Source organism: Danio rerio, chromosome 3 (genome assembly GCF_049306965.1).
Source record: "Danio rerio strain Tuebingen ecotype United States chromosome 3, GRCz12tu, whole genome shotgun sequence".
NCBI lineage: Eukaryota > Metazoa > Chordata > Actinopteri > Cypriniformes > Danionidae > Danio > Danio rerio.
In genome coordinates this window covers 1,796,720-1,808,248 of record NC_133178.1, presented here as the reverse complement: position 1 = coordinate 1,808,248, position 11,529 = coordinate 1,796,720, and the positions used below count along the sequence as shown (strand labels likewise).

Here is an 11,529-nt window from a genome sequence, read left to right as displayed (position 1 = left end):
GTAATTTTGCCAAGTTAACATTTATATTTACATTTAGTCATTTAGCAGACGCTTTTATCCAAAGCGACTTACAAATGAAGACAAGGAAGCAATTTACACAACTAAGAGCAACGATGAATAAGTGCTGTAGGCAAGTTTCAGGTATGTGAAGAAAGTGTAAGAAGCAAAACATTAGTAATTTTTTTTTTGTAGTTAGTGGAGGAGTCAGAGAGGGAATTGCAGATTAGGAAGGGAAGTGGAGACTAAATAGTTGAGTTTTTAGTCGTTTCTTGAAAGTAGCGAGTGACTCTGCTGTTCTGATGCAGTTAGGGAGTTCATTCCACCAACTGGGCAGATTGAACGCGAGAGTTCGGGAAAGTGATTTCTTCCCTCTTTGGGATGGAACCACGAGGCGACGTTCATTCACAGAACGCAAGTTTCTGGAGGGCACATAGATCTGCAGAAGTGAGAGCAGATAAGAAGGAGCAAAGCCAGAAGTCGCTTTGTAAGCAAACATCAGAGCTTTGAATTTGATGCGAGCAGCAACTGGCAGAAAAAGAGCTTGAACAAGGAGTTGAGCTGCATGTTCAGATAGGAAAGGGTCGGATCTTTCTGATGTTATAGAGTGCGAATCTGCACGATCGAGCAGTTCTAGAAATGTGGTCAGAGAAGTTTAGTTGGTCATCAATTGTTACTCCAAGGCTTTTCACCATTTTGGATGCAGTAATGGTTGCCCCGTCCATCTGGATGTTAACGTTTCATTGAAAAGTATGGGAGAGTAAAACAATTGTAAAGTAGCCTAGCTTTGAGTTAGAGTACTTAAAATATTGTAAACGTTACTGGAGAAGTTTTTGAGTTGTCATAATTTGCAGCACTTTTTACACCACACAGTTGAAACAACTTATAGAGGTGTCAGGGTAGGTGAGGGGAAATGGGGAAAAAGGAGCGAGGACCCAAATGCAGAGTGAAAGGTTATTTATTTATAATAAAATTAAATAAAAGGGAAAATAAACAACCCCGAGGGGAAAACATGAATAAAAGGCAAAAACTGTTGGGAGATTTGAATAAACAGTTTAAATAAAAGTCTGGTGTGTCAGATGAAGAGAAGACTCAGAGTCGAAGATGCAATTAAAAATGAAAAATTTACTGAAGATAGTTTGCAGTTCCCCTTCGGGGGGAACTTCAGCACTATAAGTGGATTTGATTGTAAAATCCAGGCATAGGGAGGTTCGGTTCGGTTCAGAAGCTACTCGTCTGAAAGAGTATTGAACGGGCCAATTAAGAATGAATTGGCAGCGCAAGCCTGCGCAGGTGAGCGGCATAAGCAATCAACTGAGTATATAAGCTCACCTGGCGCCAGCAGACGCTATCCTTTTCGCTTCAGAGACTTTCTGATCGAGTCGATGAGGGTTCCTCCTGCTGTGACCAGCGATTCTGAGCGAACGAGAGCATTCTCCCGGTCCAGAGTGTGTACACGCAGTGGCAGACGGTCGAGCTGGGTTTCTCCCTTGCCTGGCGTTCTTTGGGTCCGGTCCTCCAGAGCGGTGCGTATAAAGTTGCAAACTTCACAGAAAGAGCAACACAGTCGTGCAGCACGTCCTTATCAGGACGGCGCTCCGACTGTGCGTTTCTGGATGCGGTGGTTTCCTGTCCTCGGATGATGGGCGCGGGCACTGCGTTACATGTCTGGGGGTCCAGCATGTTAATGCGCTGCTCGCGGGCAGTTCATGTCGTCATTGCGATGCCATGACTGTTGCGCAAGATCGCGGTTAGCCTTTGCAAAAGGGCGAACCACCCCAGTTGTCCCCTTCTCTGCAGCGGGCACTCGGGCAGATCTGAGGGTTTCAGCAAGAGATAATCCGTCGCCCACGGGCCCGCGGACCTCCCGCTCCTCTAAGCGCTCCATCCAAGCTTCGGGCGGGGGAAGCGATCCGTCTAACAGATGCTAGCCCTTACGCCCGATGACACCGAAGACCAGATGTCCACCGCGGCATCGGAGGGTGGGCTTTCATTGTCTGATGATGATCCAGACCCGCTCGCCCCCTTCGGGCTGGTGAGCGCTGTCACTACGGATCCTGAAACGGACATGTTAGCCGTGCTTTCCCGGGCTGCTTCGGCCGTGGGTTGGAGATGGTTTATCCCCCAGCTCCGCGGCCGGACCGACTAGAGGGGCGTTCCCTTCTTCCCGGAGGTGCACAGTAGGCTCACGCGGTCTTGTAAAGCACTTTTTTCTGCTCGTGCTGCGTGTTCCTCCACCCTAACCACTCTTGACGGTGAAACAGCCAGGGGGTATGTGGCGATTCCTCAGGTTGAGTGCGCGATGGCGGTAAATCCGCGCGGCGCCTCTTCTTGGCGGGGTCCGTCTCGTCTCCCATCCAAAGCCTGTAAGTTATCTACCTCCCTCGGAGCTAGAGCTTACATAGCTGCGGGCCAGGCTGCTTCCGCCTTGCATGCGATAGCCACCTACCAGCGCTACCAAGCGCAGGCGCTGGCCGAGCTGCACGAGGGTGGGTCCAACCCAGGCTTACGAGCTTCGCACCGCCGCCGACTTAGCTCTTCGGACTACTGAGTCCGCTGCGTGTGCGTTGGGGAGGACGATGTCCACATTAGTGGTCCAGGAGCGCCACCCCTGGCTGATATGCGCAAAGTCGACAAAGTCCGCTTTCTTGACTTCCCCATATCCCCAGCCAGGTTCGGCGACACTGTCTGTGAATTCACCCAGGAATTCAAGGCGGTGAGAGAGCAGTTGGTGGGTGATGTCTTATCGGCGGTCCGTAGCCCGCTCCGCCCGCCGTGCCATTCATACCTGCTCCTCGCCGAAGGCGCCCGCCTACGAGAGCTGCTCCGCCCCCGCACACGCCTCCGGAAGCAGGCAGCCCCCCTGCCCAGAACACCGCTAAGTCCGGCAACGGACCGCGAAGCGCCCCTGGGACAGGCCATCTGGAGAAGAGGGAACTTGCTCTTTCCCCGCTGGAGGGCGGGGCCCCATTTCCAACGGCACTTTTTACTGCCATGAAAACATTATGAAAGGGCACTTTTCACTTCCACAGATGTGACAGCCCGAAATCTGCCAGTCTGGGACGCTATGCTTTCTAGCTTGTAGATTCGGTGCGTTTCGCCAGTGGCTCACGAGCGCTGGGAGGACGGTCTCCTTTCTCCCACCCCTCGAGCCTCCCCTCCGGAGCTCGGGTTTGGAGTGAGAGTAAATATCTCACCTCCAGCTTTTCCGTGGGACCCACAAGCTTCCCGGAACAGCACACCCACTCCGCGCTGCCCCACTGCTGGTACGTCAGCGATTGTAGCGATGAGTCCATTAGCGAGAGCTCTGCCTGCCTGGTTAGCGCGGGCCAGCTCTTCGCGGTGGCTCATACGCACAATCAGACTCGGCTATGCGATTCAGTTCGCGAAACGGCCCCCCAAGTCACGGGTGTGTATTCACCAGGGTCAGCCCCCTGTCCGCCCCTGTCTTGCGAGAGGAGATTGCTGTCCACCTGGCGAAGGATGCAATCGAGCCGCTCCCTCCAGCCGAGATGGAGAGCGGGTTTAACAGCCCACGCTTCATCGTGCCCAAAAAGAGCGGTGGGTCACGGCCAATCCTAGATCTGCGCGTTTTGAACCGCTGCCTGCACAAGCTGCCGTTCAGAATGCTCACGCAGAAGCGCATCCTCCGGTGCGTTCGTCCTCTGGGTTGGTCTGCAGCATTAGACCTGATGGACGCGTATTTCCATGTCTCCACTCTTCCTCGCCACCGACAGTTTCTGCGGTTTGCGTTTGAAGGTCGAGCTTGGCAATACAAAGCCCTCCCCTTCGGGCTCTCTCTGTCTCCGCGGGTCCTCACCAAGCCCCTTCGGCTCGCGGGCATCTGCATACTCAATTTCTTTATGACTGGCTGATTTTTGCCCTCTCTCGGAGCAGTTGATTATGCACAGAGACAAAGTGCTCTGGCACTTCCACCTGTGGGGGTTTCAGGTCAACCGAGAAAAGAGCAAACTCGCCCCCGTGCAGAGGATCTCTTCTCTCGGGCTGGAGCTGGACTCGGTCACCATGGCAGCGCGCCTCTCCGGAGAGCGCGCTCAGCTGATGCTGTACTGTCTGAGAGAGCTCGACAGTAAAATAGTGGTCCCACTGAAACTATTTCAGAGGCTCCTGGGGCATATGGCATCCGCAGCCGCTTCATGCCGCTCGGATTATTCTATATGAGACCACTTCAGCACTGGCTTCACGATCGAGTCCCCAGACGCGCATGGCACGCGCGCGCACATCGAGTCTCTGTTACTGCGCTGTGTCGCCGCGCCCTCAGCCCTTGGAGCGACCCCTCGTTCCTACAGGCCTGGGTGTCTCTAGAACAGGCGTCCAGTCTTGTTGTCGTTTCAGCAGACACTTCCAACACGGGCTGGGGGGCTGTGCGTTGCGGGCATGCGGCTGCGGACCTGTGGAAAGGTACCCAGTTGCATTGGCATATCGCCTGGAGCTGTTGGCAGTGTTCCTCGCTCTCCACCGTTTTTTTCCGGTGCTGGAGCGGCAACACGTGCTGGTCAGGACGGACAGTACGGCGGCGGTGGCGTATATCAGCCGTATAGGGGGTATGCGCTCTCGCCGCATGTCTCAGCTCGCCCGCCGTCTGCTCCTCTGGAGTCATCCGCGGCTGAAATCGCTGCACGCCATTCATATTCAGGCAAGCTCAACCGTGCAGCCGATGCGCTCTCACGGCAGCCTTGCGTCCTGGAGAATGGAGACTCCACCCCGAGTCTGTTCAGCTGATATGGGCGCGATTCGGGGAAGCCCAGATCGATCTGTTGCTTCCCCCGAGATCGCTTATTGCCAGTTGTTCTTTCCCTGACCAAGTGCTCTCGGCACGGATGCACTGGCTTACAGCTGGCCTCGGGGCACGCGCAAATACGCGTTTCCCCCAGTGAGCCTGCTCGCGCAGTTACTGTGCAAGGTCAGGGAGGACGAGGAACAGGTTGCTGGTTGCGCCCCTCTGGCTCAACCGGACCTGGATGTCAGAGCTCTCCCTCGCGATAGCCCTCCCCTGGCAGTCCCTTCGAGAGAGCACCTACTCTCTCAGGGACAGGGCACCACCTGACACCCTCGCCGATCTTTGAAGAGATTTTAGACGCGAGGAAGACTTAGGTAACCTCCGATTGCGGTGGCTAATACCGTCACTCGGGCTAGAGCCCCCTCCCCGAGCGCGCCTATGCCCTGACGTGGAGTCTATTCACTGAATGGTGTGTCTCTCGCTGAGAAGACCCCCGTAATTTGCCAGATCAGTGTTGTGCTTTCTTTACGCCGAGAGAAGTTGGAGAGCAGGCTGTCGCCCTCCACACTCAAGGTTACGTGGCTGCCATCTCCGCTCTCATAACGCGGTGGCTGGCGGCACCGTGGGAACGCATAACCTCATCATCCGGTTCCTCAGGGGCGTTAAGCGAATTAATCCACCCCGCCCCCTCTCATGCCCTCTTAGGATCTCGCCCTCGCTACACAAGCCGCGTCAGATCCCTTCGATCCTCGACTCAGTATCTTTCTGTCCCTGAAGACAGCTCTGCTGGTCGCGTTGATATCGATTAGAGGGTCGGGGACCCGGAGGCATTTTTCGGTCAGTGACTCATGCCTGTAATTGGGCTGGCTTCTCTCACGTCCTGAGACCCCGCCTGCGATATGTGCCCAAGGTTCCTACCACTCCGTTTTAATACGAGGTAGTGAGCCTGCAAGCGCTGCCCTCGGAGGAGGCAGACCCAGCCCTTCTTATTGTCCAGTTCGCGTTTTGCGTATTATCCGGACCGCATAGATCATCTGAGCAGCTCTTCGTCTGTTATAGCGGTCGGCAGCAGGGAAGTGCCGTACTGAAATAAGTTCCCACTAGATTGTGGATGCCTTTCTTTCACTATCAGAGCCGAGATGAGCCGCGTCCCCCGAGAGCGCGTGCGCACTCCACTCGGAGCTTCGCATCCGCTCGAGCGCGCGCACGCGGCGCCCCTCTAACAGACATCTGTAGAGCTGCGGGCTGGGTGACACCCAACACATTTGCAAGGTTTTACAATCTGCGAGTGGAGGCGGTTTCCTCAAGGGTATTAGGTAACCCTTGGTGATTGAGGAAACAATTCGGTAGGGTGTTGAAACACGCTTGCTGCGCCATTTTCCCTAACACGGAGATACGTGCGCCTTTTTATCTGTCAGTAAAGTTCCCCTTCAGGTGAGCCCTGCAGATTCCTCCGTGGCCCCCAGCACTGACTCAGCGGAGGAGTCACTTGCTGGCCCACTACGTTGTAGGTCTGCCCGCTGGTCAGCCCGCGTTTTGGGTAAGGTGCCTGCTATGCGTGATCCCCACTAGGCGATCCCATATGCTTATTCCGCCACAGTTAAGTCCCCCCCCTGGGCGGACCCGTGTCTTCCCTCCTCGCTAACCACTCTTTTGCTATGCGTACTCCCCCTTTTTAGGGCTAGTCCATATGTAAATTCTGCCATCTATCCCCCCTTATGTAACGGATGGCCTCCGCAGCGTCCTCCCTATCGGGATTGCACGCTTCCCAACGTACTGTCGTATTTTCCTAGAATTATCTAGATGCTCACGACTTCCCAAAAAAATATATATAAACCCGTAAAACTTCTGTTGAAGTAGGATAAATTAGGGCCAGGGACACGTTGGAGGACCGCGCCCCCCATGATATGGGTGCGTCACGCTTGCTTGACTATCTCCTCATCGGGGGTGTTGGTAAGGTGCAGTCATTATGGCGCTTTCAATGGGCTCCCAATGCGTGGATTTTACAATCAAATCCACTTATAGTGCTGAAGTTCCCCCCGAAGGGGAACGTTCGAGGTTACTAAAGTAACCCTTCGTTCCCCGAGGAGGGGAACGGAAGCACTATACTCCGTCGCCATAATGACTGTCCCTTAGCTGTTGAAAGTCTCTTCAGCTTAAAAAGGATAGCGTCTGCTGGCGCCAGGTGAGCTTATATACTCAGTTGATTGCTTATGCCGCTCACCTGCGCAGGCTTGCGCTGCCAATTCATTCTTAATTGGCCCGTTCAATACTCTTTCAGACAAGTAGCTTCTGAACCGAACCTCCCTATGCGTGGATTTTACAATCAAATCCACTTATAGTGCTTCCGTTCCCCTCCTCGGGGAACGAAGGGTTACTTTAGTAACCTCGAACGTTCTATGGCAGAAGGGCTTCACACTCGGATGAGCTCGCAGGCCGATCTGACTTACAGTTACAACAATCGAACAATTATACTCTTTACACAAGTCCAGAAAGGGTGGGATCCAGGTAAACAGTCCGCATTGGTTACAACAGAAATAGACAATTCTAAATACATACGTCAAAGAAACATAGTATCTACTTCCAGATATGGACGGCCTTAATGTGTGCGTCAAAGAAAGCATTGTATCTGTCTCCAGATATGGATGGCGACATGATGCCTAGAGGTGAGGTCGCCCTAAGTTATTAGGAGCTGATCTCCGACCTGTAAAAAAGCTTAACAATGAAAACAATAGAGACAATCGACCATCTGTGTTAAAGACTCAAGGATGTTTCTTGTACGTTCAGCTGTGTTATCAGGCTGGTTCAAGACTGTTTCCATCAACAGTCTGCTGCAATATCTTTACTACACACAGTCTGTCTCCACACAAAAAGGAATTACATTAAAATAAATTATACTCAAAAACAGATAAATCAAACAGCTAAAAAATTATAGGCAATATATTAGGACAACTAGAACAGGTGTCTTCTTCTCCTCTGTATTGGACCTCCAGTCATAGGAACAGATGGAGAGAGAGGTCTCCATGACCTATGACCTGGTTTGTGTGTCTCCTAAAAACAAAGTTGAAATAGACAGGCAAAAAAAGAAACAAGGACACAGAACATTCTTGCAGGAAGCAGTTTTAACTTATTCATTAGTCAAATCAATTCAAGTTAAATACTCATTCAGATAATCAATTAAATATATATTCAAAGAGATGAGAGACATGATATTTAATAAAAAGGATAAACGCTGAATAAATGTTGATGGATTGGAAGGTAGAACTCCGACTCCTTCAAAACAAACTTGACTGGGCTAGCAGGACAAGGCAGGGCTGGAAACAACAAGACAGAGAAATATCAATGACGAACTGGCACAGGACAGCAGACATGAAGGGATTATATGCAGGGCTAATTTAACACACAATAACTCATTAACCACGCGTTCATGACAACACAAGCACGCAGTGCATGTAAAGACGCACCACGTACTAAACACAACACCAACAGAAGACTGCACATAAGACACGAGTACACGATGAAAGAAAGCACTCACCGTGCACTCACATACGCAGCGTGCACGTTTCATCCCAGCGCCGACCAAAACCGAAACCAACTGGACTGAGACGCTGGGAATGAAACACCACGCTGCAGACAGACGAAAACACAAACACGAGTACAAGAGCGCGCGCGTCCAGAGACACACAATGACAGAAACAGGACAAGACAGGACTAATGTCTGGACTCTGCCACTAAAACAAGAATTCACAAGACCATAGTGGCAGAACCCTGACAAGAAGATGTAGATTTTAATACTCTTGAAATATGTCCATCCTCTGCCAGATCATGCTGATGGAATCATATGACACAGGTTGTTGTGTGGATTGTACTCTAATTTCAGGTCCAACCAGTTTGTGCTGTAGAGTTACAAGCACTTTCATTTAATAAACATCCAGCAAAGTATAACCACTCGACTGGAACAGTTTATATTTTAATGTTCTGTTAAATGTGTTGTGAAGATGGCAGACAGCAGCCCATCATCTAGAAAGTCTGGTAAGTCTTCTTAGTTCTGTTCAGAATTTTGTGATATTGATAAAAGTGTATCGAGGCTTATGGATTCAATGTTCAGATAATGATGTTTGAAGAGTAACTTAATATTATATGAAGAAATAACTTTATATTGTTAAAATACATGGCAACATGAATGATATTTTTGTACATTTAAGCACTATTCTTTATTTTGATTATTTAAAATATTTTTAAACAAATGAAGGTCAGGAACATTTAGAAGGAGGAAGTCGTAGAAGAGGAAACAAACACTAATTCAAAAAGTTTATATTATTTTAGCCTGAAATAAAAAAGAGCTTTTCCATTTAAGTAATTTCATAATTGTCTTATAATATATTGATTACATGAATATTTATTTGTTTTATTTAATAATTGAATAAAGTTGAAAAAAAAAAAAAAAACAGCAGATCTCACTCTTGGTTGTGTAATACATACAAAATATCGTTCCATTAACCCTCAGGGGTCTGAGGGTGTTTTGGGGCTCTGGAGAAGTTTTGACATGCTCTGACATTTTGTTGTTTTCAGTATCTTAAAAACAATTGTGCACAAGACTTTTGAGAACTGGATCTTGTAAAAAACTGTAGCCCAGTTTTTTATTTATTTTTATTTATTTATGTATTTATTTGCTGCAAAATGATGTGAGAATCATCTCGTTTACTTGCGCACAGAAAACATTATAATGAATAAATATTTCTAAGTCACTCTCTGTATGAAATTGGTTTATGCAAGAAGGCGTGAACTATCATTACTATGCAGTGAGTCACACCTGAAGACAAAGACCTGCATAATGAGCTGCATATTGAGCCATCAGACAGGTACAGTATGTGACTAAAAAGGAAGATTTTTTTTTAAGAAGGAAACAAAGGAAAGTTTATATACTTTTTTTGTTTGCAGTTTATTTAAAATATATTAATCACACAAAATAACTGGAGATACACTCATGAGAGTCAGTACACTTTCTATAAAACTCTTAAAACTTTATAAACTTACATATAGCAAATCTACTTTAAAAAAAATGTATATGAAGAGTATCGTTGCAAAATGAGATATATCCTTTTTGAGAAATGTTGGTTATTTGACATTATTATTTAAGACATCAACAGTCAAGTTCATTTACAATTTCATACATTAAACTATTACTTGAGCTCAGTGAAGTCCAGCAACACAATATTCTTCAAATCCAGGATATTTTTTATTGAACTTTATGTCCATAAATAAGTAAAAAACATGCCAAACTGCAACATATTATCTTAACATTGTCAAACATCTTAAACTGGTTACAAAAAAACAAACAAAACAATACATCATAATATATGGAATAGTATATACAAAGATTATTAATAATAATACGATTCTGAGTTTGTTTTCGACTTGATATCAAGCTTTATATAGATATAATAAATCATCGTCTTTGTTGACTATTTGCCGAGTTTGCTTTCATTTTAGTGACGTGTTTTTCTGACCACCGTCTGCTCGCATCTTCAGACGCTTGTAATAACAATGCCTTGTGGGCGTGGTCGCATTAAAACTAATGAGATCAGACTGAGAAACTAGACATAGCGTTGATTTCATACTGATTACTTTATCAAGCTATGTTTGTTTTCAACATGCATAGCTGCATCTAAAAGTAGGCACTTTAAGCTTTATAGAAATGCATGTCTCATTTGTGTGCGTTTTGTATTCGCGGAGTTTCAGTGCATTTTACTGACGCGTTTATAAAAGCAGATCACGGAGAGAGAAAAGACAGAATGCCTACACTTTTTGTTTTCCTTATTTTGCAAAAACACACACGTTTGTTGTTGTTGTGAGTGTACACAACAAAAAGTAGACACATAACAGATTCAATTGATGTATTGATCTTATCTGTACGATCCAAACTGAAAGTGTAATTTAAGTTCATTTCAGCAGTTTGACGACACCACAGGTCAAAACACGTATAGGCGGTCTTCAACCCTAGAGGGTTAATATGAGGCTAATAACTATTGTTAAGACTATTACATTTCAAGGTTCCAATTTTTTTTCTTTAACTTTTTCTTTATCACATTTTGCTCTAAATATCCACCTGACACTCTTTTTCCTGACAAAGTCTTGATTTGCCCAGGCCATAATTACTTAGTGTTTATTACAGAAAAAAAACTTTAAAGTTTAAAAAGTTTTAATCTACACATTTAGTGAATTTTATGTGACATCATACCAAAGTAGCTAAAGTAGCAGTGTTAACACTTTACAATAAGGTTCATTAGTTAATGCATTTACTAACATTAACTAATCATGATTAACACATGTACAGCATTTATTAATCATAATTGAACATTTACTAATGCATTATTAACATTCAAGTCCATGCTTGTTAACATTAGTTAATGCATTATGAGTTAACATGAACTAACAATGAACTACTGTATTTTCATTAACTAACATTTACTAAAATGAATAAATACTGTAGTACATGTATTTTTCATGGTTTGTTCATGTTATGAAATGCATTACTAAACATTAACTAATGGACCTTATTGTAAAGTGTGACCGTAGCAGTTAAGTCATTGCACCTAAAAGTGTGCACGGAATAGCAATAACTAAATAAATATAACAACTTCTTAAGTTGAATGGCTTTTTGTTGCAGCCTGAAAGGATCATTTGAATCAGCGAATCATAAATTTCTAGCCCAAAGCCATAGTCACGCGAGGGAAGAGGCGGTATAAATTAAGATGACCTAACACTGATAAAATGAGCGATTGCTCCAT

General features: G+C 46.7%; 1 protein-coding gene across 1 annotated transcript in view; it reads left to right on the top strand.

Moving 5' to 3' along the window:
- The first annotated feature begins 8,369 nt into the window (after positions 1 to 8,369).
- The window catches only part of LOC101882729 (uncharacterized), a 42,046-nt gene continuing 38,886 nt past the window's right edge, over positions 8,370 to 11,529 (top strand). The window contains exon 1 of the mRNA XM_005168249.6: positions 8,370 to 8,770. Within this exon, the coding sequence (XP_005168306.3) occupies positions 8,737 to 8,770 (34 nt within the window). The 5' untranslated portion in view covers positions 8,370 to 8,736. The remainder of the gene's footprint in view (positions 8,771 to 11,529) is intronic.